General features: G+C 53.4%; 1 protein-coding gene across 1 annotated transcript; it reads left to right on the top strand.

Moving 5' to 3' along the window:
• Positions 1-2,851: 2,851 nt before the first annotated feature.
• Positions 2,852-26,077, top strand: LOC308535815 (protein FAM169B-like; the record flags this gene model as incomplete). Its single annotated transcript, XM_081114800.1, has 7 exons — positions 2,852-2,948; positions 11,425-11,555; positions 12,554-12,653; positions 19,050-19,135; positions 20,825-21,002; positions 24,688-24,870; positions 25,932-26,077. Exons 1-7 carry the CDS (start codon positions 2,918-2,920, stop codon positions 26,075-26,077), a joined length of 855 nt encoding a protein of 284 aa, XP_080970926.1. The 5' UTR covers positions 2,852-2,917.
• Positions 26,078-27,226: the final 1,149 nt, after the last annotated feature.

The raw sequence follows: 27,226 nt of genomic DNA, 5'->3' as shown, positions 1-27,226 counted from the left end.
TCGTACCTGGTTCTGTCAGCATTCTTGACCTGCCTGTCACAGTTATAAGCAAGATTAGGCCACTAGCAATGCCCACATTTGTGAAGGTGGCTGCCTTGAGGGTCAGATTCTGATAGCGGCACCAGCTAATGAGGTCTGCTGTGGTAACTGGTATCTCCTAGAGTTAACTTACCACACCCCAAAAAGCCCCGCCGGCGTGGCTCAGTGGTTGAGCGTCGACCTAGGAACCAGGAGGTCATGGTTCCATTCCTGGTCAGGGTGCATGCCTGGGTTGCGGGCTCGATCCCCACTGTGGGGTGTCCAGGAGGCTCTCTCCCTCTCCCTTCCTCTCTTTCTAAAAATCAATAAAAACATGTTTCTTAAAGTAAATAAATAAAATAATAGCAATAGCTCTTCCCTGTGTCCAACATCACTGCTTCCAGATCACTTACTTATAACACAGAACTCAAGCCAACCTGCCTCTCGTCAAAGCACTAACAGGTTTTCAGGGTAGCCTTTTGGACGCACCCTCCCTTATTCCTTTGCCTTTTCAGCTTAATGCTCCAGGGGCAGCACCCACTTTCTGTCAGGGGCCAGATCCTCAGCGTTTCAGGCTTCCTGGGCCAGTGGTTTCTGTTGCAACTATTCAGCCCTACTGTTGTGGCCTGAAGCTGCCATCCATATATGCAAATGATGGGCGGGGCTTGGTTCCAGTAGTTAGTATTTATGGATGCTGAGTTTTGAACTTCATATAATGCCCAGGTGTCACAGATGTCTTTTATTTTTTATGCTTCTTCTGATCTCCTCCCCCAGCTATTTACAAATGTAAACACTACTCTTAGCTCACAGGCTGTACAAATATAGGCAGTGGGCTGGAGTTTGCCAAACTGGGCACCAGAATACAATTTTCCTCCTCTGGGAAGCAAGATAGGGCTTTGTGGTGTAGGGGCTCCAAGCCAGTCACCCCAAGATGTGCCTCCGTGGCATGCAAATTGTTTTGAGCTGAAAGCAACCAAGACCCTGCAGGCTCAAGAGAAAGCCCACCTAGAAGAATTTAAATAGAGGCCTTGCCCACAATAAGAGATTATCAGAAACAATTTTCTGACTTATCTATAAGGCAGGGAAACTTCTAATTACTGAACACCTATTTCTCTTACTGTCCGCAATGACCGTCCTCCTCTCTGAAGTCCCAAGTTGACCCTTAGCTCAGAATTCCATATATATCTCATTGTCCCCTCCCTTTTTTTTTTTTTAATGCATTTTTATTTCAGAAGGGAAGAGAGAGGGAGAGGGAGATAGAAGCCTCGATGATGATGAGAGAATCATTGATCAGCTGCCTCCTGCACGCCTCACACTGGGGATCGAGCCCACAACCCAGGCATGTGTCGACCTGGAATTGAACAGCGACCTCCTGCTTCATTGGTTGACACTCAACCACTGAGCCACACTGGCTGGGCCCCCTTTTCTGTCTTTAAACCTCTCCTGTATGTGGGTCTGTGAACCTCTCATGTCTACAGGGTTCCCATACTTAGGCATGGGTTAAACTTGGTCTTTTTCTCTCTAAAAAAAAAAATCAATAAAAACATACTTTAAAAAAACTTTTTTAAAAAAGTAACAAGGCCTTGAAGAAGTGCATTTTAAAGCGGAGATTAATAAGCCTTTCTCCCTACATGCCAGAAGCTTGAGTAACACCCATGATGAGTAGGGAGTTCACAATGGGTGAGGAGCCAGACATTTCTCTTCGTGCCTCCGGCCTCTGCACTGGCTGCAGCCCTGGCCATTCCCCTTCCCACATGCTTGGTGTCCCCGCGGTCTTTGGGGCACCGAGCAGAGCCTGTCAATGTAGAGGGAGGCCCGGTGTCTGGAGGACCTAAGTGTCCTGAGTGCTATGGCCCAGGTGGCTCTGTTTCCATCTCGACACATGAGATCTCAGACGTGCGAGAGGTGACTCCAGGACGGCTGTGAGGGGGCCTTGTGGCGCTGGGATGAGTGAGTGCATCTGCAGCCTGTGCGATGGAGCAGAACTGGGGCCATTTTCATCCTGTGCGTGGGGGGTGCCCTGGCCTTCCTTACATAGGTGGCTCCCAAGCCGGGGGAGCAGCTGGGAGCCCCCCACCTCCAGCCACTATTTGCTGGGGCGGAGGTGGACAAGGCCGGCAGATGAGTGTGGGATCCATGTGGGACAGAGGCCCCAAAGGGCTTAGGATGCATTTGTCCAGGAGCACAAACTTCAGAGCTGCCAACCAAAGAGGGGAGACACCACCAGCTGACTGGCCACAGGCCTGTGGGTTCCAAGGCTGGTGGCATTTTACAACCCGCCTGCTCCCCGCCTCCCCTGGGAAAAGCACCCTGAAACAGGCCAAGGTAAAATACTGGAGAAACAGTGGCCTCTTGTGACATTTTCTGTTTCGAGTGAGTATAAGCTTAAATAAAAGAGTGGCTGTCAATAAAAGCAGCAGCTCCACGGTTGTCAGGATCCAAAGACTTTGGAGTGGGCGGTGATGTTACGGAGTGCCCTCTATTCGTGTGTGTCATTCACTTTTCAAGTGTGTAAATTTTCGAAAAGAGAATGCAAACGTTGTCTATAGAAATAGGAGGAAGCGGGCATGGAGAGGGGGTGCCCCGGGACCCTGGCGAGGGGTGGGGGCACGAACGGTTTCCTTTCCTAAAGAATGAAGGGGAATGAAATAGCTCTTGGAGGTGGCGCACTAGCTTTGCAGGACTTGGGAGCCGGGTGTCGCTAGCGGTGAAGACCGCATGGTGTCGGCTCCAGTGCAGGGGCAGGGGAGAGGGGGACCCCTGGGAAGGGAACTGGGGCGGCCCCTGGGGAAGGAGCCGGGGCAGCCCAGGGGGCGGGGGTGGGGGCGGGGGCGAAGGCGGGAGCAGCGCAGGTGAAGTCGGGCAGGCAGGGGCGGGCGCATCACCGTGGAGCAGGAGCATGGAGGCGGGGGCGGCCTGGGGAGCCACAGGTAAGGAGGGTCCGGGGGGCCAGCCCCGAGCCGCCTGCCTTTCTCTGTCCGCCGCCCGCGGGCCCTCCCCTCGTGTCGGGTTTCAATGCTGGGCTGGCCGACAGGCTGCAGAGCGGACGGTAAACAGCGCGCCGGCCAGGGAGGGGCTCCTGACCTGCACACGTCGCCTCCAGGGAGCGAGAAGGGCCGGCGGGTGCTGGCGCTCACCCCCCAGGAGCAGACCCCGCCTCTCTGGCCGCCCAGGGGCCGCCCGGCGTAGGGACTGCTGATGGCTTGGTGAGCGCGATGGGAAGCGCACGGTGGGGGAGAAGTCAGCGCAGCACCTCGGGTTACCGCAGGCGCCCCTGTCACCCCGTCCATGGGGACTGCCAGGTCCGCCCTGGGCACGCAGGCAGGCCGGGCAGGTCTCCCGGGGCCCCGGGTCAGAGAAAAAGCACATGAAACCCAGGAGAGGGGTGTCAGCCAGTCCCGCCGCCGGGGAGGGTTTGCAGGGAGCAGGCGTGGGGGCTGGCGCACTGAGAAGGGGCGAGGTCTCTAGGTAGGACCACCGTGAATGGCCTGAGGACACATTCCTCAGCGCACACCCCCCCCAAGTGGCCCTCCCTTAGAAACCACGTCGTTTTATCCGAATGTTGATGAGATGCGGGAGGAACCTAACTCTCGTTTATATCAGGTGGCCGGTGGCAAAACTGGTTTGATTGCAGCTCGTTGCCTAAAGCCTAGAACCGCTCCTGACCTTAGAGGAAGTCCTTGTGTTTGTGACCTCACCTGAGCGCTGTCCCCTGATTCAGGGAGCTAAGGAGGGAAGGTGGCCTCTAGCCACCTGTCTGCATGAGCTACATTCCTCCTGGAAGTCTGCATGGGTCTGGAGCAGCCGTTCTCAACCTGTGGGTCGAGACCCCTTGGGGGTCGAACGACCCTTTCACAGGGGTCGTCTAAGACCATCGGAAAACACATATATAATTACATTGTTTTTGTGATGAATCACGATGCTTTCATTATGTTCAATTTGTAACAATGAAATTGGGGGTCACCACAACATGAGGAACTGTATTAAAGGGTCATGGCATTAGGAAGGTTGAGAACCACTGGTCTGGAGGTTGACAAGGGATTTGTCTCTATCTTTAGAGGGGGAGATACTGTTTCCTTTTTTCCTTTTTTTTTTTTTTTTTTTAAATGCTTTCTGGAATGTCCTTTGTCATGGCTGTGGATATGTTTGAAAACTGTGGCAAGAAAAAAAGTGACTTACTCTTTTTTTTTTTTAGTCCTCTCCCAGAGATATTTTTCTGTTGATTTTTAGAGAGAGTGGAAGAGAGAGGGAAAGACAGAGAGGAAGATCCATTGGTTGCCTCCTGCACATCGGGGCCCAGGCTGGGGAGGAGCCTACAACCCAGGTACGTGCCCTTGACCAGAATGGAACCCGGGGCCCTTTGGTCCTGGACCAAAACGCTATCCACTGAGCCATACCGGCCAGGGCAGTGACTGACTCTTTTGATCTCATCTTCCTTGTGTGCAGCATGGAGATTTTGCCCACTTAGGGACTTGCAGGAATATCGCACATTTTAATGCTTAGCCAGTCCGACTGCACAGGTTCTAGTCAAAAAGTGTGCCCACCCCTGTTCTAGACCAAGCTTCCTCCCTCCCCTCTGCCCAGTGGTACCTGGAGTCAGAGACTTCCTCCCAGCCTCTGCCCCTGCTGTGTGGCCCCACCCAGGCCTACTTCCTTGTTTCAACTTCCTCCCAGCCACTGCCCCTGCTGTGTGGCTCCACCCAGGCCTGCTTCCTTGTTTCAGGGAAAGTAATGGTTCATTTCGTCTTCTGAAAAAGTGTAGTCGGCCAAAATGGTTTAAAGATTTTCCTGTGTTTGTTTCAGCGTTCGCTGGGGCCTTCGCAGTTGCCCATGGCCCAGAACACACAGCAGTCCTTCGGTCATGTCCACACGCGCTAGATCCTAATGGAGAGGAGCTCTGCACAGCTGCCCCCTGCCTCAGCTTGCATAGCCCATTTCCAAAAGGGGCTTGAGCACATCACGTTTCCGGAGAATCCTTTTTTCTCCAACCGGAAGCGTTAATCTAACAATTGTGCTTTTCTTTATTTTTTAAAAATATATTTTTATTGATTTCAGAGAGGAAGGGAGGGAGAGAGAAAGAGAAACATCAATGATGAGAGAACCATGGATTGGTTGCCTCCTGCACACTCCCTATTGGGGATCGAGCCCACAACCCGGGCATGTGCCCTGACGGGGAATCCAATAGGGACCTCCTGGTTCATAGGTCGATGCTCAACCACTGAGCCACACCGGCCGGGCCGCCCCCACGTTTAGACAGCAAGGGCTGTATTGTTTCCTGGGATCTCTACTGGTTCCTGACCCTGTCCTGGCCGGACAGAGTGAATGACCCAGAGGTCAGGACTCGGGCTGGGCGGTGGGAGGGCAGTGGGCACTGAGGTGTTGTTTTTCGACCTTTGAAACCCTTGTCTGCTGACCAGCTGACCGGCCTGAGCTGGACTCCTGCGGGCAGCTGGCTCTCTGCTCCTCTGCGGGCATCCTTCCTGTGGCTCAGCGCGGGGGGGCTTCCCGACAGCGTCACAGGAGAGCCTGTGCCCTCTGCTGTGCTGTGTCGTTTAGGAACCTACTTCAGGGCAAAACTCAATCACGATTGCTGTTAGCTGCCTAGAGGCCATGTGACTTTTAAAATCAGGGTTCCTGGGGGTGGGGCGGTGCAGTTAGGTGACTGTCAGTCACCACTGAAGGTCTGGGGCCTTTGAGTAACTCACGCTTACGATGATGACGATGATGATGATGATGATGATGATGATGATGATGATGAAGCAGCTGTGATTTGCAAACTCCGTGCTTTTGAGTGCACCCCAACCTCAGCTGGGGCGTTTCCGCTCCAAGGCCAGCAATCAGCAGGCTTGGGTGGGGGTGCGGCACACAGCATGTGTGACCCTGAAGGCCACTGTCTGTTGAAATCCAGGCTTGTCTTTCCCCACCCCCTGCTCTGGCCCCCTGGGGCCTTGTCATACTCCAGTGCCCGGTCAGTGCCCTCATTTCCTGCTTAAACCAATGCCTGTGTCAGTTGGTCTGAAATCAGTATTGATTTCAGAGAGAGGAAGGGAGAGGGAGAGAGAGAGAAATGTCAGTGATGAGAGAGAATCATGGATCGGCTGCCTCCTGCACACCCCCTACTGGGGATCAAGCCCACAACCCGGGCATGTCCCCTGACCGGGAATTGAACCATGACCTTCTGGTTCATATGTTGAAGCTCAACCACTGAGCTACCCTGGCTGGGCTAGAAACCTCTTGGTGCTTCTTTGCTCCTTCAAAGCAGTGCAGCCCGGGGGCCGCTGGGCACCACCTGAGGCTGAGGGCCGGGTGGGGGGCCCTCCGGGAGGGCTGGGGGCGAGCGCCTGTCCACATGCAGGCGTAGTGGGGGCTCCCCAGGCCCCACCCTCCTAGACCACTGCGTTTCCTTGACTTGCAGGAATCAAGATCAGTGTGTTCTTCTTGGAAACCAAGTGTCTACCCACTACTCACAGATTCCATTAACACGAGAGAGAGCCCTGTTTGCTTTCTTGCATTTGGCTGAAATAAACCCTCATCAAAGTTCCCGGATATTTCATCCCGTGTAAGTGCTTGAGAAGCCCGTGTTGTGGAGTCCGCACCGTGTGAGGCCTCCCTCTGGGGCCGTGTCCCTGCCCCCTTCTCCGTTACCTGCTGCTTCGTGCACTGTTTTTGATGTGCATGTATGCGGGCAGAGGGGTAAAGCGCCCAGTGAATTACAGCCAGTTCGTTTTGACCTTTATGTTTCCAGTAAGTGATTTGCGTGGTGCATGTGTGCTGCCCATGTTGGTGCTGGTAGAGCATCTGGGGGGCAGGGGAGGGGCGTATTTTTAAGCTATGCAGAAGGAAAGGTACTGCTTAATGTTTTTCATAATACATGAATATTGAATAAACATCTCATTAAAGTCTTTAAAAAATACTTGGGGTAAAAACACTAATAAAACAACATCTGTCCTGCAAAAACATAGCCTAGTTACTTGTTGGTAAATATCTGTTTTTGATCATAACCAATAAATGCAGAATTAAAAATGTATTTAAGTAAATAACGATTAAGTCTGAATTTAGCTGAGCACAGGTCATCCTGTTTTCATCTCTTGCCTTCTTTTAAACGGAGATTCTCCCTCCCCCCATTCTTGCCTTGATTCCATTTTCTCTCTCTCCTCTTTTGAAATTTAATATCTATGTTTCTATTCTTTCAGGGGAGAACTTGGAAATTGTAGTATACGTATTAGCTCCAGCTAATTCTGAAGTTAGTTGATTGTAAACTTGCTCTGGGATTGTATGGGATTGTAAGCTGGCTTGGCTTGGTTGGGATTCCAGAGTCTGAAGATCGGTGTCTTTCATTAATTCTGAAAAAAATTCAGTCTTCATTTCTTCAAATCTTGACTCTTTATTACTCTTTTTCTTCTTCTGGGACTTCAGTTATACTCTTCCTGGAGCTCCTCAGTCTGCTCTCCATGTCTCTTAACCTGCTTTTCATGTTTTGCTTCTATGCTGCATTCTGGGTAATTTCTTCATACATTTTTTTTTTTTTTTCAGTTCATTGGCTATTTAGGACATTCATTTCTAGATCTACTCTCTTTCCCCCTAGAATCTTATTGGGCAAATGAAAAAAACTTGGCTATTTAAACTTCTTTTTTTGTTGTTATTCTTGTTAATCCTAACCCGAGGATATTTTCCCATTTATTATTAAAGAGAGTGGAAGTGAGGGGGAGAGAGAGAAAGAGAAGGAAACATCGATGTGAGACAGATGCATTGATTGGTTGTCTTTTCCCCAAGCCCCGACCTGGGTGGGGATCTACCCTGTAACCGAGGTACATGCCCTTGACTGGAATCGAACCCTGGGCCCTTCAGTCCACTGGCCGATGTTCTAGCCACTGAGCCAAACCAGCCAGGACTGACCTTTAACACATTTAATATCCATATCTTCTATATTGGACAATGTCCGTTTTTGCGGTGGTTGAGTGTCTAATTCTGTGGTTTATGCTGGCATGTCATGGCGGTCTATTTTTCATATGTTCCGAGATTTTTTAAATCAGGTCGGAAAGCTAGTGCCTTTGTCCCCATAGCCAAACCTACTGCCTGTTGGTGGGGAGGTGTGACAGGAAGCAGCTGGGTGAGGTGCTATTCCCTCCCGCCTGCCCCAAACAGGGCTCCACGTGGGACCCCCAGTGTGACACCTCTGCATGCAGAATGAACCGTATGTTTCAGTCCCACCTCATACCCTTTGGCATGATTGGGGGGGTGGGGGCGGCGGGAATAATCAGACTCCCCGAAGTTCAGATGAGGGGACCTGCATATTAAAAGCAATTAGAGTGCCATAAACCTTGGTGTGGGTGGCACAGAAAGTCATCTGCACACTTTACCATCTCAGCTTCGGGACGAGGGCTTTATTCTCAGCCAAGCCAGTGACAGGCTGCGAATTGGCCAATACTAAGTACGTGAGAACGGAGCCACAGGCTCCTGTCAATCACCCGGAAGGCAGCCTCCCCCGCCACGCCACTCGCAGACCCTTCCAGAGCTTCCTCAGCTGCTCAGACCCTCTGACACACCCCACATCCTGTCTTCCAGCGCTCCCTTTTTTCAGTTCCTGGCTAAGAATAGTTTGGCAATCAGATGCTCATCATCAAGAACCAACGGAAATATCCGTGTGTCTTTGTCTCCCTTCTGTTCTCTCCTCCCCGGTGGGGAACGCTCCGACCCCCCCCCCCCCGCCCCTCTCCGGGTGGGGAACTCTCCGACCCCCGGCCCCCTCTCCGGGTGGGGAACGCTCCGACCCCCGGCCCCTCTCCGGATGGGGAACGCTCCAACCCCCTGGCCCCCTCTCTGGATGGGGAACGCTCTGACACCCCCGGCCCCTCTCCGGGTGGGGAACGCTCCGACCCCCCCCCCGCCCCTCTCCGGGTGGGGAACGCTCCGACCCCCGGCCCCTCTCCGGGTGGGGAACGCTCCGACCCCCCCCCCCGCCCCTCTCCGGGTAGGGAACGCTCCGACCCCCTGGCCCCCTCTCCGGATGGGGAACGCTCCGACCCCCTGGCCCCTCTCCGGGTGGGGAACGCTCCCACCCCCGGCCCCTCTCCGGGTGGGGCCCTAGCGCCAGGCGGGTACATGTTTGCTGTCGGCCCCTGACATTATGTCACAGCGCTCCCCTTGCAGGTGTGTCTCGTCATCTGTCAGTCAGTGTTTGGAATGAGGGGCTCCTGGTTAAAGAAGTTTGGGAAGGAAGTGCTGGGTTAAGCAAATTCCACTGCAGAATTGCTCAATGTCCTGATTGCTGACAGGCACGCGGGCCGCCCCTTCTCGGAGCTGAGCGCCACCGAAGGCCCCTTTCTGAATGTTCTGGCCTCAGGAGCGCTCCCTCCATGGCTCAGCTTGTGGAGCTGTGCTCCTCAGGGCAGACCTGGGGAAATGAAATGCTGGTCTGTGAAAGGTCCACACACCTTGGACTCTGCAATACTGTATACATGCCAGGCACTGCCTCGCACAACTGCGGGTACTTGCGTTTTTCCCCTCTGTATGCAACAGCCCTGTTACAATATAAATTAACGTAATCACGTTTTAAGTTACTTAAAAGTAGTTAGTTCTCAGGCCAGGTCAGTGTGGCTCAGTGGTTGGACATCAACATATGAGCCAGGAGGTCACAGTTCGATTCCTGGTGCGGGCACATGCCCTGTTTGTGGGCTCGATTCCCAGTAGGGGACGTGCAGGAGGCAGACTATCCATGATTCTCTCATCATTGATGTTTCTCTCTCTCTCCCTTTCCTTTCCTCTCTGAAACCAAAAATAATATATTTTTTAACAAAACAAAAATTCTGTACAAGTGATATCGATTCTTAACCATTTTTAAAAAACAAAAGACAAATGCTGTTTTACTGGTACAATTTTTTCACATCATCAGCAAGAACTGTTGTTTTTGTAATTTTGAAATGACAATCCCCATTACTGAAAAACACACGTGTTTACAGCCAGCTTTTCCAATGACGTAATGCTGTGCAGTGACCTATGGGTAGAAGCTTTCAGTAAATGTCTGAAAATTTCTTTACTGATGTTTCTCCTATGCGAAACACTTTGCTTAAAATGAAAGAATTTTCCTAATCACTGTAGTGAAGTGGTATTTGGGGAGAATATTCAGCAAGTTGTACTGAATCAATGATTAAGTCCAAAGCAACGAGCCCTGTGAAGGTCTTCATTTATTGGCATTGCTGTTTACATAGGGAGGACCAAAAAGTGCTGGGAAAGCCCTAGAGCATCAGGCCTTACCCGACTCACCAGCAGTGGCCTACCCAGCAGTGGCTGGCTGGTCCCCAGTGGGGGGCAGGCCGTGGCTCAGGGGTGTGTGTGTGGCCTGCCTTTCAAGCAACCCTGGGCACGCAAGCTTTGGCCCAAAGATCCCGAATGATTTAAGTATTTTCCCCGGAATACAAACATTTAAGTGTTTTGCTTGTTGGATGACTACAGCAAACATATGCTTAAAGTGAGCTCTTCCATTTGGGGCTCATTTGGGGATTTCCATTTCTTTACAGTCTGCAACGAATTATCATTGCAACTGTGGGCCTTTTTTTCATAAAAGCGTCTTACATTGTATTGAAAAGATTACATTCTTTTGGCTTTGGCAAAAGATTTCCTGTCCCGTGGAAGCCATTAAAGCCCGTTAGCATTTCACATCTGGAGTGGAAGCCCCTGCCGGGGTCTGCCTTCCGGCACCACCAACGTGAGTGTGGCCAGCTGACTCCGCCCCCAGCTCATGCATCGGACACCCAGACTCCTTACTTCCTCAGGCCCCTCGCACTGGCCAGGTGTGTCCTTGAACCTCATCTCCTTGGGGTCGGTGCCAACCCTGCCATCAGCAATGCCTTTTTTTCATTACAAAATAGGTGAACATTTTTTTTTAATTAATTGACTTCAGAGAGAGGAAGGGGGGGAGAGAGAGAGAGAAACATTGATGTGAGAAAGAAACATCGATTGGGTGCCTCTGTACATGCCCTGACTGAGGGTCAAATCCACAGCCTAAGTGTGTGCCCGGACCCGAAATCAAACCCGCCACCTTCTGGTGTACAGGATGGGGGTGACACTCCAACCCACTGAGCCACCTGGCCAGGGCAGTGAGAATCGTTTGTATAGGGTTCCTTGGGATGATTTTTTTAACAATATATTTTTTATTGATTTTAGAGAAGAAGGGAGAGGGAGAGAGAAACATCCATGATGAGAGAGAATCATTGATCGGAGCCTGCAACCCAGGCATGTGCCCTTGACCGGAATCGAACCTGGGACCCTTCAGTCCGCATGTTGACGCTCTATCCACTGAGCCACACCAGCTAGGGCTTTTTTTTATTCTTCAAGAAGTGATGTTCCCTTGAACAAAAGAGTCAAACTGATGTCCTTTCTTTTCTTGCCTCCTTGTCCCCCTCGCAGGCGTTTACCCGGTGGATGTTTTGGAGGATGACCCCGAAGGTCATCGGGACGCGGCCCTGGCTTACTATGCCGTGCTAAGGGCAGGGGCGCGGCCCGGGGCAGACGTCTTCTCTCTGCCCACCGGGGAGCAGGTATGTCGGATCCTCCTTGTTGGCAGAGAGCTCTGAAAACTCTCCTGTATTTATTAAAAAGTAAAATGTTAGTGAACACGTGTTACAGGGTTAAAAGAAAAGCCTTCTGGAGCGAATACTGTGTAATTCCACCTTGAGAAGCAGAAGGGTTCCTGGATTGGGATTCTGGAGGCCCGGAGATAAGGCCAGTTCTGCGAGGCAGGGAGCCCACAGCCTGCTGTGAATGCCTCGTCTGCCGCTTACTAGCTGTGTGACCTTGAGCAAGTGTCTTAACCTCTCTGATCTTGGTATTCCCAGCTCTAAAACTGGGACAGTGAGGAAACTGGCTTTGCGCTGTGGTTAGGAGAATCAAATGAGATACTGTGAGGTCTGCCGCAAGCTGTGCAAGCAGCCTGCCTGCCTCACTCTTTCCTTAGGTGGTTGTACCCTCCTCCGTTTTCAAAACGGACTTTGCCGTGGAATTTGTTGGCTTGTGCTCAGGGCGCTGGGGGCCGTGGGCCACAAAGAGAAGACTTGGCAAGTGGGCAGTCCCAGCATGAGTCAGAGGCCCGCACTGAGGCTCTGTCCCAGGTGCCGGGGGCCACGGATCTCTCGAGGCTGCTTGCAGCGACCCGACCCAGGGCAGCGGGCAGCCTGAGTGGCATTGTGGGTGGACACAGGGCTTGTCCATAGAGAGGCCCCAGGAGGACAGGAGGCCCTCTGCTCTCCTAGGCTGAGCCCAGGGAAGCGTGTGGAGGGGAGACTGGAAGGGCCTCTGCTGAGTGGGTGGGCAGGTGACCCAGGAAAGGGGTGGCAGCCCAGGGCCTCTGCCGTGTTACCCTGTTACCCTTTACATTCAGCGCAGAGCGGGTCAGTTTTCCATTTAGGTGTTGCCTGCATCCTGTCAGATTAACCTCCGAGTAACAGCGACCTTTCAGCGAATACCGTACTGATTGATAAGTGACTTCCTCGCTTTCTACGATGAAAGAACACAACGACCATGTTATCATCCTTTTCAGGTTAAACTTGAAGCTTCGTCCGTTTGCTTCTGCACGATGCATCGGGACGAGCCTCAACACCAACTCTTGGTCTTGGTCAATCCCCAGGACACAAAGTCAGGTGGGTAGTTACTCCCGGACTTAAAACCTCGGATTCAGGCTTACCGCTGATGACGGAACCAGACACCCAGGAGGCGGCGGTGCCGCCCTGGGGTTGGACCTAGAACGTCAAGCAGAAGGATACATTTTCAGCTTTTAGAGAGGACACAGTGCCTTATTTCTATTCACGACACGTCCTGATGACTTGCATTAAAGACACTAGATACACTCTTGCCCACAGTGGCGGTGTTCAGGCCTGACTTTTTTAAAGATGTATTTTTATTGATTTCAGAGAGGAAGGAAGAGGGAGAGAGAGAAACATTCATGATGAGAGAGAATCAGTGATCGGCTGCCTCCCGCATGCCTCCTACTGGGGATCGAGCCCGCAACCTGGGCATGTGCCCTGACTGGGAATCGAACCGTGACCTCCTGGTTCATAGGTCAACGCTCAACCACTGAGCCATGCTGCCAGGCATGTATGGTCTCTTTAATAAGGAATTAAAAACCCAAACCAGCCCTTAATTAGTCAACCCTCCTTGAATGACATATCTGGTGAAAGTGTGGGGTTTAGGTCTTTAACTGCAATTTGCAAACAGGGCCTCATCAGCTCTCCACACACACCTCACCCCCCACGCCCCCCACCCCATAGAAGCTTGCCTTTCGCCTGCGTGTTAGTCTGGGGTTTGCTGTCTGGTGATATCCTTGACCGGGGAAAGGTGTCTCTTGTTGCCGATCCGAGCGAGACTCAAGTGCTCAGCTGGCTGGCTGGGGCTTGCAGGCGTGTTGACTGGGAGCCTGGGGTGACTGAGCTGTGTTTGAAGGCTTCCCCATCAAGGTTAGGACATCCATTTCCATCTGGCAAACCTGGTCTCCATGAACAGAGGGTCTGTGATAACACCAGGCCTTCACCATGGCCTTGAACTTGGACTCCAGCTCCAGGCTGGAGACAAGGAACAAGTTAGCAACATGGGGTGCCCGCAGGAACCCCTCGGTGAACAGATTGTCAAACACGCCCAAAATGTCATTTGCCGACTTGAAGAACACATCCAAATTCCAGCAAGTCCCCCACCCCCGCCTTTCTTCAGCGTTTAATAATATTCTGGGTGTAGGTCTTCAGCTACAGTTTTCATAATGTTAACGTATGACTGACTCTTGTGAATCTGCTTCCTATTAATTACTCAATTTGTTGGTTGTTCTCAAGAATGTAGTAGATATTCATACGCTCCCCGAAGGCTCACTCTGACCTTTCCTTACACGTGTGATCGCACTTTAAATAAAGCTCCCCCCGCTCCCCAGACTGCAGGGGCTCTGCCGTGGTGGCTGCGATGTTTGCGAGGTTTCCGAAAAGCGTCTCGGGTGTCCCCCACCCCTCGTGAATTAGACACGATGTGTGAACGTGCCTCTGTGGCCTGAAGCGGGTGGACCTGGAAGGGGCCGGCAGTGGCATAGCTCCTCGCACAGCTTTCAACACGTGTCTTTTCACGCGTGCTTAGCCGTGACCGTGAAGGTCGCCGTCACCGGTTGCTCTGTGAATTTCCTGGAGCCGTTGTATGTGTAAAGGCTGCGTGTGTGTGTGTGTGTGTGTGAGCGTGTGTGTGAGTGTGAGTGTGTTCGTGGTGAGATGGAAGTGAAAGCAGCAGAGCTGATGGAGAAGCCCTCGGTGTGTGTTCGCTGCTGATAAGCTGGTGGAGTCCATCCCAGGGACTCCCATAACCGGGGGAGCAAAGAGCAAAGGAAAAGCCATGGGCTGCGAGTTCCCTGGCTGCGGGCAGTCCTGGCTCAGCGCCGACTGCTGGTAGCGTGTGGTACTGCAGCCTCCCAGCCCCCTAAGAAGCTGGGCAGGCACTTCCCAGACAGGTGGTCTGAGGCGCACGCCCAGGGCCCCCTGTGAGTCTCACTCTTGCCTGTTTGTGTGACCAGAGGCTGCTTCGTGTCACCACCGGACCAGACCCCTCTCCCCTCCTCAGAGGCCAGGGGACGGACGGACAGTTCCAGGCTCCTGATGGCACCATTGCTTCTGGCTGTCAGGAGGGATCGGGTCGACTACATCTTCCGGGCTCTTCCCAGAGGGTGTTGGGGTTCCTCCTCAGCTCGCTCACAGGGGAGACAGACGTGGGCAGGGGCGGTGGGGGCTGCGGGCCGGAAAGGACGCAGGCCTCCCGGAGAAGTGGGACTGAGGGGGGCTCTTGGGCAGGTGTTGCCACATGCAGCCCCCTCCCCAACCCTCGATTAGACCGTCTCCCCCCCAGCCCGCCTCCAGGACGCTTTGTGCCGGAGCATAGCACTCGTCCTTCACATGGCTGCTAAGTTTTTTTCCGTGTCTGGTGATGGCATGTCATCTGCACCCTGAGAAAAACAAGCAGGGAGTCGAAAAATGATGATTTTTTCCTGGAAAAGCGTTCCCGTTATAGGCCTGCAGCGGTGGCAGAGCCAAGGCAAACATTCAGAGGAGCTGTCCCGGGCCTGGCGGGATTGCGACACCCAGGGCCTGCGGCCAGCCCTCCTCGGGGCTGCGTTTGGGGCAGGTGGGTGGTGGGTCAGGAGGGGTGGGAGGGTGGAAAGTGAGGGGCGCCCCTGGGGCGCCCAGGGAACTTCAGAACTGGGGGGCCCTTTCTGTGACACCCCTCACTGCAGCTCATAGAAGCAAAAGGGTGTTCATGCTGGAAACAATTCTGTTTCCCGGGGGCTGAGAGGGGCCCCGATGGGAGGGCTGTTCGCCGGGACAGCTGTCCTTTAGGGACACATGTTGGCTCTTGTTTGGGCTTCGCTTCTTTATTCCCCGTTAATTTACGGCACGGAGTTGGATTTAAACGCAGGGAAACAGCCTCCCACAAACAGGCGTGTCCTTCTTACAGGGGACAGTGGGATCTGGAAAAGAGGGAAGGCCCACGGAAAATACTCTGAGTGTCGGGGATGGATTCCGAGTTGACGGTTGTATCCAGCTGCCTGCTGGCCTCCCTCCCCTGTGCATGTGTGCGTGTCTGTGCGTGTGTTCATGTGAGTGGCTCAGTGGTTGAGGGTCGGCCTATGAACCCACAGGCCAATGGTTTGATTCCTGGTCGGGGCATGTGCCCGTGGGGCGTGCAGAAGGCAGCCAATCCATGATTCTCTGTCATCATTAATGTTTCTCTCTCTCTCTCCCTCTCCCTTCCTCTCAGAAATTAATAAAAATATATTTTTTAAAAAAGAGGATGGAGCCGGAGTCTGGGGGTTGGAGGCGTCTCGAGGCTTCTGGGGTTTTGGCCCTGCAGCCGGGCTGTCTGCAGCTCTGTCTGCTCCCCCGGCCCTGAGACGCTCGCTGTGTGTGCCCTGGCCCAGCCCGACGAGGTGCAGACTCCCTTCCTAGCGAGACTAGCTTTGGTGTGGCTTTCTCTCCCCCCCGCCACGTCTTGTAGCGGAGCTGTACCTCCGGATCCAGGCACCCCCTCCTGCGCCATCTTCCTTGAGTTCAAACCTAGACTCTTGGTGGCCACATGGCTTCCTGCCGGAGAGCCACAGGGAGGTGGACGCTCGAGCACACTGCGAGCCAGATGTTCCCTTCCGTGGCAGAGGCTCCGAGTGCGCAGGCATCTGGGGAAGGGGTTCCCTTTAAGGAAGACATCTGCACGGAAATGGTAGCGCGTAATGCGAGGTGACAGTTGCTATGTCAACGCATGTGTTTCCCCTCCCCTGAGACGATTGACGGGCGGGGCCGGAGTGACGTGAAGCCCCACAGCCCTTGGGACGGACGTGTGTTTTGCTTTGGCGAAGGTGGCCGTCACTGTGGTTTAACTGCTGGGTTTGGGGGAGGACTACATATTTCTTAGATTTGTAACGGGGCACTGGCGGCTTGGACTCCAGGGGAGCGATGGTGAGGAGGGTGACGGGGGGGGGGGGGGGGGCGCAGCTGGGGAGGCAGCAGGGGACTTGAAGCCCCTTCTGTTGTGATTGAGGAAGTTGATCCTGGGCCAGTCCACGTACCACTCGCAGTTAGTGCGGGGAGATAAGGCCTGTGCACGTGTGTGCATGCGTGTTCATGCTTGTGTGTGCGCGCACTGTGCTCACGCATGTGTGTTTGTGCACGTGTTTGTGCGTGTGTGTTTATCCGTGTGTGTGTGTGTGTGTGTGTGAGAGAGAGAGAGGACTCCCCCCTCCTTGGTTCCTGGGCTGGGATGGGGCATGGCCTTCCCTGTGTCTGCTCAGCTCCAGGCTGTGTATCAGCTGCCTGTGGCCTCCCTCCCCCAGTGACGCCAGAGCCCAAGCTGGGGGCCTCCCAGGGACGCTCCCCCAACACCCCTCAGCAGCACTGACTCCCCCTCTGGTCCTCGTGACACTTGGGCTCCCAGCTCGATCCCGCACCTCCCGTGCCCCACCCCGTATTGGAGGGCTGGTTAGGTCTCTTCCTGTCCCGGGCTGCCAGCTCCCAGGGGCGAGGACAGGTGCTGGGGGCAGCTCTGCACAGGCATTCGGGGTTGGAGTGGCTCATGCCGCCTCCGGGCAGCCGGGCCCGGGAGTTAGCCTGAGGGACCTCGCTGTCTTGACTCGTTCGGGGAGCCTTGGAGCGTCACGGAGTGAACTCCATTCCTGACATGTGCTCTGTGGCCCGCATCACCTGTCACCCGGAGGGAGAAGGAAATTAAATTAGTTGAGCAAGGCTGACCTCCCTGGCGAGGCGCGCCCTGTGGATGGCTGTCACCACTGCACACGCCGCCGGCTGCAGGTGCCTGGGGTCCGGAGCCAGGGGACGCTGATCAGAATCGCATTTTCCCTTCAAAGCCATTTTCTGACTCTCCGATCTCGCTGGCCCCGGGTCTCAGCTGCCCTGGGCGGGGTCTGCAGCATGTCAGCCCAGATCTGCACCCGTCCATGCCCAGCGGGCACGGCCTCTCTCCCAGGGCTGCGCTTTTCTGACCAGATGCTGCCACTCTCCAGAGGGCTGATTCTATTTTCTAAGAGCCGTCTTTTCTTTCTTTCTTTTTTAAAATAAATTCTTACTGATTTCAGAGAAGGAGAGAGAGAGCGATAGAAACATCCATGATGAGAGAGAATCATGGATCGGCTGCCTCCTGCGTGCCCCCTACTGGGGATTGAGCCCACAACCCAGGTATGTGCCCTGACCGGGAATCGAACCGTGACCTCCTGGTTCATTGGTCCACACTCAGCCACTGAGCCACGCCAGTTTGGAGGGCAGTTTATTTTAGGCCTGTTCCTCGTTATTACATAGCAGCTTAAGATTCATTTTGAAAAAGCAGTTCCGTCTCTTTGGTGACAACTTGTGTGACTAATGAATGCCCTGCCCCCCGCCGTGAAGCTTCCCAGGCATCACCCAGACACCGAGACCTAACAGCTTTCCTGTTTGAGGCCGTCTTAGTACATCCAACATCTGTGTGCCAGCGACACACTGTCAGTTAATCGGACGTCTCTTATTGATTCATCTTGTTAAGCAAGAAGAATAATCCTGGGGGCTTTATAAGGCTCCTGTGCGTTCCAGTAGGTGCCACTTTGAACATGAATTTCGTTGAATTAATAAGGCAGATGTCAAGCATTTAATTGGCCCTTCGCTCCCAGCCGGCTCCGTCAATCTGGGGACTATGGTCGGGGCTGATACAATTCGCCGAGGACATGCCACTGACGTGTGGATTGGATGCCGCGGGTCTTCGGAGAGGAGTGGCTGGCCGGGCGGAGTGATGGTTAATAACGGGCTAATGCCACGGTGGCCTGGACTTCCCGAGAGAAACAGGGAAGACCGTGGCGGCGGCTTACCCGGATGGCCCACAACATTTGCTTCCAGGTCGTGAGCTTGGTATCGAATGGGGACGGCTTCTGCTTTCTCCTCCACGCTGCCATTTCCTCCCAGGCTTCAGCTGTCAGAGTTTGACTGAGAAGACGTATCTTTTTATTGTGTGGCTTCTGGACCCCCTGGGCTCAGACCCCTGGCTTGAGAAGCAGGTATAAAAATGGCAGTAAGCCCGGCCGGCGTGGCTCAGTGGTTGAGCGTTGACCTATGAACCTGGAGGTCACAGTTCGATTCCCGGTCAGGGCACATGCCCGGGTTGCGGGCTCGATCCCCCAGTAGGGGGCATGCAGGCGGCAGCTGATCGATGATTCTCTCTCATCATTGATGTTTCTGTCTCTCTCCATCTTCCTTCCTCTCTGAAATCAATAAAAATATATTTAAGAAAATAAAAATGGCAGTATAAGGGGTATAGAGAAAATACCACAGGAGAAATAAACGGTGGTACATCCATTCAATGGCATAGTATTCAGCGCTGAAAAAGAATGTTGAGAATCCAGGCATGCAAAGACACGGGGGAACCATAGAAGCTACCAGGCATAACCTTTCCCTTGCACGGCAACGGCGGCTGCATGCTGCCAACACCGCCTCTGGTGACCAGCTGGCTGGGTGCATGTCATCACCTCCTCTTGGCTTTCTCTCTAGTCGTGGCTGTTTACCTAAAGGACTCCTGGTGGGCCACCGAAGACGTCCTGAGGACCTCCAACCCTGCAAGAGAAGGCCTGATGAAGGTGAGGTGCTGCCATTTAGAATGGATATTGCAGAAGGTTTTAAGAGTCATCGTGCTGTTGCCATGTAAAATCCCCCGTCCCTTTAATTACATTTTGTTTCTTAGCGAGCTCTTCTTCACCAGTTACCAAAAAAAAAGCTTGCTTAATGTTCTTTCTGTTAACATAAATAGTGGCCCTAATTTAGGGATTAGAACAGGTCTTATTTTTGTGTTTCCAGAAACATTTCTAAGTCAGCATCTCATTCCCCACATTATTCATCCCCGTCAGGAACCTGCACAGATTAAGTGCATTTTCTTTCTCTCCTCTTCTGCTGCCAGCTTTTGACTGGAATGTTTCCCTTAAGTTGACAATTATAACCTTCCACATCATACCGACCGGGTGTTGTGACAGGGTCGTTATGCTTAACTCTGAACTTGATTTGGCTGTTGCTGTCAGAGACACCGAATTGGGGTGGCTTCTCAGAATTAGCTGGTGTGGCCCGGCCAGTGTGGCTCAGTGGTTGAGCATCGACCCAGGAACCAGGAGGTGGCCGGTTCGATTGCTGGTCAGGGAACTTGCCCGGGTTGCGGGCTCGATCCCCAGTAGGGAGCCTGCAGGAGGCAGCCGATCCAGGATGCTCTTCTGATCAATGTTTCTATCTCTCTGTCCTTCTCCCTTCTTCTCTCTCTAAAAATCAATTTTAAAAAACATATTTTAAAAAAAAGAATTAGCTGGTGAGGTTTTCACAAATCTTTTTCTCATCTAAGATTTGGCTCCAGATAAAGGTGAAATATTTCACATTCTGGGCCAGTTAATAAGTTTACTGGCTCTGCACACTGTGTACCATTTGCTGGGATTCTGCAAGCTGCCTTCTTTTTATTAGCAGAGCTGTTGAAAAGCAGACTAATGTTTCAGACGCCACTTAGGTGGTCTTTTCCGTAGACCGGCTGAGGAAACTGAGGCTCAGAGAGGTTGAAGTTGCAAATGTGGACCAAGAAGCTACAACCACAGATGATGATCATGATCATGATGGTGAAGAAAATGTAAGGGTCAAGTATTAAATATAAAATGCAGCCCTGCCAGTGTGATTCAGGGCTTGACCATCAACTTATGAACCAGGAGATCACGGTTTGATTCCCGGTCAGGGCGCATGCCTGCATTGCAGGGGGCAGCCTATCGATAATTCTCTCTCCTCATCAATGTGTCTATCTCTCTCCCCCTCTCCCTTCCTCTCTGAGATCAGTAAAAACATCTATTTAAAACAAAAAACCCAACATTACCATTTGTATGAAGCTCCCCTTTCCCAGAGCCTCAGTTCTAATAGATGACGGCCAGGAGGCAGCCGCTGGCCGGCTCAGCAGCTGCACCGGCCCGGCCTGTCCCTGGGCCTGCCTGTCCCTGCAGAGTCCCCATCCGGCTGCCATCAGCCCTCTGCAATGAGGCAGGAAATTAGTGAATGCATCACCTACCCTCTCTGAGCTTCAAGTTCCTCACCTGCAAAGCGTGACCACCCGGCAGGTGGTGAGGACCCGATGGCAGCAGGCGGGGCCGACTGGTGTGAAGGTCACGGGTGTGAAACCTCCGTGAGAAACGATGCACATCTCGGCCTCGTGCATGAGAAGGATCACGGGTGGGCGGATGCCGAGCGCAGGATCCACCGCCTCTGCTGTTCCCCTCCGCCTCACTGGCTCGCTCTGCTTTCCTTCGAAGGTCCAGTCATTCGGGGAGAGGATTGTGCTCTTCGTCCTCAACGTCGTTATCTTTGGGCGGCTGGAGAGGAGCTTGGATGACGACGCCATGTTCTTTGTGCCGCACTCTGGGAAGGAGGAGGCTAAACTCCTGTGGCGGGACGGAGCCGCGGTCGGATTTTACACAACCAAAGCGAAAGGCGAGTGGCCGGGCCGGGCCATCCGGGCTCCCTGGCCAGCAGCCGTGGGTCCGAAAGGTTGGCGACCGCTGCTCTGGGTGGCCTCCTGACCCCGCGGGCCCCCAGCACAGGCCTTGCTGGGGGAGAATCTCCGGGTACAGCAGGTACCACTCACTCAGCTGTCATGTAAACGAACCCAAGGTTCAGCCCTCATTCTCACCCGCTTCTCCTCGTGCTGGAGGTGGGCTGAAGCCTGTCCCTTTGGTTCCCAGCCTGGGCCACGTTGCAGTTAATGGTGTAAAGTGACTTTGCAAGCACTTTGCTTTTCGTTTCGTCTCTGGAATGTTACATTAGCTGTCGGGACAGTACCGTTGCTGCTGGCTCACGTGTGCGGAGGACACTGTGTGCTGAGAGTCATGGATGGGCCCTCGGATCCAGGGCAGGTCGCCACCACAGCGGGGCCAGGGGGAGGCCGGGGCCCAGTTTACTGGGGCAAGTGCCATTTGCCAAAGGGATCGGTCTCTTTAGAGTTGCTTTCTAAAAAAGTTTTTAACTTTTTGAAATTTATTTTTAAAGTATAGTTGATATATAATATTAATTTCAGGTGCACAACATAGTGCATAGGCATTTATATACCTCACAAAGTGATCACCCCAGTAAGTCTGGTACCCATCTGTTCATATGCTTTCTTTAAAGAAAATAAAAATAAAAAATAAAAGGTTTTTTATTTCAGAGAGGAAGGGAGAGGGAGAGAGAGAGAAACATCAATGATAAGAGAGAATCATTGATCAGCTGCCTCCTGCATGCCCCCTACTGGGGATCGAGCCCACAACCTGGGCATGTGCCCTGACCAGGAATCGAAGTGTGACCTCCTGGTTCATAGGTGGATGCTCAACCACGAAGCCACACTGGCTGGGCTAGAACTTCCCCTTTAAGTTGGAGCTGCTTTCCTTGTTCTGAAATTCCATCTCTGCCACCGTTAGGTGGTAAGACTTCAGCTTTTCCCATCACTGTTCTCTGTAGCCTTGGGGGTTGAGTTATACCCTGTGGCCAGTAAGCTTTGTATAAAAATCTAAAAGGAACAACTTCACATTTCAGGTTCCTGACAGCCCGGCGCTAATGCTGGAGCAGCCCTGGGAAGCATTCGATTAGGTGATTGGCAGCCCGGACAAGCATGTGACCTGGGACAGGGCAGGGATGCTTGCAGGTGGCCCAGGGCCTCCTGTTCGCCCCTCCCCCAGACACCCAGGGCCACGGCGCCTCCTGTCCGATGGTCCGTCAGGCAGGGACCCTCATGCGTCTGGCCTTTAGCAGAAACATCAGCAGCAAACAGTGCAGAGGCCAGAGAGCGGTGTTGTTCACGTTCCAGCTCCACCACCCGGTGAGAGAGGGATTGCTGTCCCCTGGCCAAGGGCTTGCAAGACGGGGTAGAGGAAGGGTGCAGGGGATTCCTGGGGTGCAGCCGGCTTCTCACGCTGGGCGGGTGCCCAGCACCTGCTCCATTGCCACCTCTGCAGACCAGCTTCCTTCACTCCCTATGTTCCCTGCTTCCTTCTAGCCTCGGCTTTGGTTTGCCATGCTGCCCACCTGGCCTCCAACTGTACTTGCCTTAAAGGGGCAGGACCTCCCATAGTCCCGTTTCCTCTTCATTCATCTCCTGAAAGAATGAGATGCTTTAGTGCATCTTTTAAGTACAGTTTTAATACAACTCATTGTAACCTTTTAAAGTCAGTGTTACAGCCCGTAGAAGCTGCCGATGTACGTGTGCCATTCAGGGACTTTAGCTAATGTAGACAGTGTCGCCAGCACCCCACGAAGTGCCTGTGTGGGGTCAGTGGCTGCTTCCACCCCGCTGTAGGCACCCGCCGACCTGCTCTGTCCCCATCACTGTGCCGTTCCTGGACATTTCGCAGACAGGGACGGATGCGCTCTGCGGCTTCTGTTCTGACATCTGGCTCCTCTCACTTAGCATGGTGCTTCTGAGGCTTATCCAAACGGTAGCAGAGATGAGTATTTCATTCCTTTTTATTGCTGAGTAACGTTCCGTGCTGTGAATGTGCCCCGTTTTGTTTGTGCACTTACCGGAACGGTTTCCAGGTTGGGGCTGTTATGAATAAGGCTGCTGGAAGCGTTCACGTACCTGCCTTTGCGTGGGTGTGGGCTTTCATTTCTTTTGGATGGGTTCCTGGAAGTGGAAGGGCTGGGTCGTTTGCTAAGCCTAAGTTTAACTTTTTAAGAAACTGCCTAATTATTTGACACAGTGGCTGTAACGTTATATATTCCCATCAGCAGTATATGAGGGTTCATTTCTCCACATCCTGTCAACACTAAGTACTGCTTGTCTTTTGGATTATGGCCATTCTAGTAGGTGAAAAGTTCTGTTTCACTGTGTGTTTTTAAAAATATACTTTTATTGATTTCAGAGAGGAAGGGAGATGGGGAGAGAGAGACATCAATGATGAGAGAGAATCATTGATCGGCTGCCTCCTGCACACTCCTCACTAGGGATCAAGCCAGGAACCCGGGCATGTGCCCCGACTGGGAATCAAACAGTGACCTCCTGGTTCATAAGACGACGCTCAACCACTGAGCCACACCGACCAGGCTCACTGTGGTTTTAATTTGCATTTTCCTAGTGACTAAGGATATTGAGTATGTTTCCATTGATTGATACAATGAATTGTATTAAAACTGTTCAGATCACCTGTCCATTTTTTATTGATTGCTTGTTTTCATTTTATTGAATAGTAAGAGTTCTTCATATATTCTGGATATGTCTTTTTATCAGGACTGTGACTTGCAAACATTTTCTTATCGGCTAGTCTTTTCATTTTCTCAGTGGTGTTTTCTGAAGTACATGGTTTTTTATTTTGGTGAACGATTGACCCATTGTTTGTGGTTTTGGTGTTAAATCTAAGAGCTGTTTGCCTAACCCTAGACTAGGTTGTGAAGTTGGGTTTTTTTTTCCCATAAAACTTTGTGGTTTTAACCTTTACATTTATGTCTGAATCCATCTTCAATTAATTTTTTTATATGGTGTGAGGTAAGGGTCCAACTTCATTTTTATTTATTTATTTTTTTAAAATATATTTTATTGATTTTTTACAGAGAGGAAGGGAGAGAGATAGTTAGAAACATCGATGAGAGAGAAACATCGATCAGCTGCCTCCCGCACATCTCCTATTGGGGATATGCCCGCAACCCAGGTACATGCCCTTGACCGGAATCGAACCCGGGACCCTTCAGTCCGCAGGCCGACGCTCTGTCCACTGAGCCAAACCGGTTTCGGCTGACTTCATTTTTAAAATACTGACTATAGCCCTGGCCAGTGGTGCTAAATGGTTAGATCATCGGCCCGCACACCAAAGGGTCTTGGGTTTGATTCCAGGCCAAGGGCAGGTACCTGGGTTGCAGGTTCGATCCCGGCCCAGGTTGACCAGTCAATGTGTCTCTCTCATCGTCGCTTCTCTCTCCTTGGGTCTCCCCTTCCCTTCCACTCTTTCTAAGACTCAATGGAGAAAACACCCTCAGGCGAGGATTAACAAAAACTAAAACAGCATGCTGACCAGTCCGTCGGCAGGAGGACTGGCGGACCGGGAGAGATGTCTTTTGTCTTTGGTGGCTAGTGTGTGAAGATGGTGCCCGCGGCGTCCTGGCAGGTCGGTACAGGCCCAGGGGACAGCGTGTCTCTTTACTTCCCCTGCAGGCAGCCTGTGCGGCGATGGCACCGGCACGTGCTACCTGCTGCCCGTCCTGGACACCGTGTTTGTCCGGAGGCGACACCGTGGCCAGGGCCTGGGCGTGGCCATGCTGCGGGACTTCTGCGAGACGTTCCCAGACGACGAGGCCCTAGGGGTCAGTTGGCCGATTTCTCCCGCCATGTACCAAGGTAACCACACCTGTGCCAGGGAGAAGCGTTTGGTCAGGGGGAGGGATACCCGTGCGTCCAGGTGACACATGTGGCGGACCTCTTTCTTCTGAGAAACCTCTCATGGCTTGAGCACAAACGAGCCTTTATCACAAGAGCCAGACCTTGCCTAGCCTGGGGAATCATTGGGTTTAGATGTAATAAAAACAGCCTGGCCAGTATGCTCAGTGGTTGAGTGTTGACCTATGACCAGGAGGTCACGGTTCAATTCCCAGATTGCAGGCTCGACCCCAGTAAGGGAAGTGCAGGAGGTGGCCAATCTGTGATTCTCTCTCATCATGGATGTTTCTATCTCTCTCTCCCTCTCCCTTCCTCTCTGAACGCAATAAAAAAAACATATCTCAGAAAACAAAACAAAACAAAAACCAAATTCACACCAGGTCAGAGAGCCGCAGAACCCAGCGATCTGCTGCTGGCCCGCCTGCCTTTGCTCCTGTGCTTGGAGTGTGTAGCTCCTCCCCTGGCTGCAGGGTGCCCGGGGCTGGCGGGGAGGCAGCGGCTGGCGGGCAGAGGCCATGCCCGGTATGTGGGCGGCAGGCAGCGTGCGGGGAGAGAAGCGGCTGCAGGCTGAGGCCAGGCCGGCTGCCCCTGGGCTGGACAAGGGGCCTCAGGCCCAGGTTCCGTCCGTGCTGCTGGCTCACAATGCCAGGTGAGGGCCGGTGAGAAGGTGGCTGCCCGCCGAGGAGAGAGGCAGCCCTGCGACACCTTGGTCTTGGCCTTGCAGGCTCCGGAGTTGAGCCAATAAGTGTCCTGGTTAAGCCCCCGTCCGTCCGTGGCGTCCTGTGGCTCCCTGAGCTGATGCAGGCGGGATGGACGAAGGGCCAGGACTGGAAGGGGGGATGATGACAGGGCTGCGTGGAGCATGGGGCGGGGCAGAGCGCCAGGCGGGCTGGGCCGCAGGAAGGACTGGTAGGGGCCATTCCCACGGACTCCAGGCTGGGCTGGCCTGTGTGCGGTGCAGGCGTGTCCCCCCCCCCCCACCCCACCCCGGACTCACGACTCACTAGGGCCCCTTTCCTCAGTCTGTAGGAAGTTCCTCCTGGCCCACCCGGAGGAGCGGGCGCGCCTGTGGGAGGTGGAGCCCCCGGGAGCCTGGGGCCAGCGAGGCAGCATCTGGCTGAAGGTTCAGCTCCAACAGGCGGGGCTCCCGGCCCCAGAGTCGGCGTGAAGCGTGCCCTTGGATCTCCTCATCCTCACATCGCCGCCGCAGCACAGATCCCTTTACACAGATGGAGTCAGGCCCGCGGGGGACGCAGCATCCCGTCCTCCCTCCACCTTCCCTTCCCGAGCGAACCACAGCGGCCAGCACCCCGCTCGCTGGCTCCGAAGCTCCCCGTGACCAAGGGCCCCTTAAAGCAGTTGAGCGGATCAGTGCAACCAGGAAGACGGTGAATTTCCTTGTCCAGCAGGAGATCAGTTGGAAACATTATTTCCAAAGACACACAGGGTTTCCTGTGAAGAGCTGGCCCTTGTCCTTGGCGAGAAGAAGAAAAAGGGGTTGGCCCCGCCGGCGCGGCTCACTGGTTGAGCTTCGACCTATGAACCAGAGGGTCACGGTTCGATTCTGGTTAAGGCACATGCCCAGGTTGTGGGCTCCATCCCCAGTAGGGGGCGTGCAGGAGGCAGCTGATCCATGATTCTCTCTTATCATTGATGTTTCTCTCTCTCCCTGCCTCTCCCTTCCTCTCTGAAATCAATAAAAATATATATTTAAAATAAACATGCAGATGAGTAGCTGGATCTTTCTATGGGCAGCGGCATGGTATGATGTCCTATGGAGATGTCCTTGTCTACTCGGGCAGCCTCGTTACAGGCTTCAATTTGGGGTGTTACCATGGAGTTTGCTGGTGGGGTTTCAATGGCGGGTAGTTGCCTGGTGGGTCCCACGGGGAGGCGGGTGGGGACGGGAAGACCTTTATGTAGCCAGAGGGCAGCGCAGGGCAGCGGACATGCCAACTGTGTGTCTCCACATTGCTTTTTGCCACCTTGCAGGCTGCTGCCAGCTCAGCCCTGAAGGGGAGGGCCTGGGGCAGGGCTGGATGGTGCGGGCGCCCCCCCTCTCGTGCTGCAGGTGTGGGGGTGCCAGGAGACCACGTGAAAGCATGGGCGCTCCTTCCTCTTGGTGTCAGTGCCCGTCAGCGTCAAAGCCACCCCGAGGCTGCGGGGAGCTCATTAGAGGGCCGTGGGCAGCTGATTGTCCTCCGCCGGTGACAGCAAGAGTGCCCTGGAGTTTATTGGCGATAATAGTGATCATTTTGGCTTTCACGGTGCCTTTCCGCGCGAAGGCTTAATGGATCTTTACAGGCATGAATGGGGT

The sequence above is a fragment of the Myotis nattereri genome, assembly GCF_964212035.1.
Source record: "Myotis nattereri genome assembly, chromosome: 21".
NCBI lineage: Eukaryota > Metazoa > Chordata > Mammalia > Chiroptera > Vespertilionidae > Myotis > Myotis nattereri.
The sequence above is the reverse complement of the archived record's forward strand: the minus strand, read 5'-3'. Positions and strand labels throughout refer to the sequence as shown.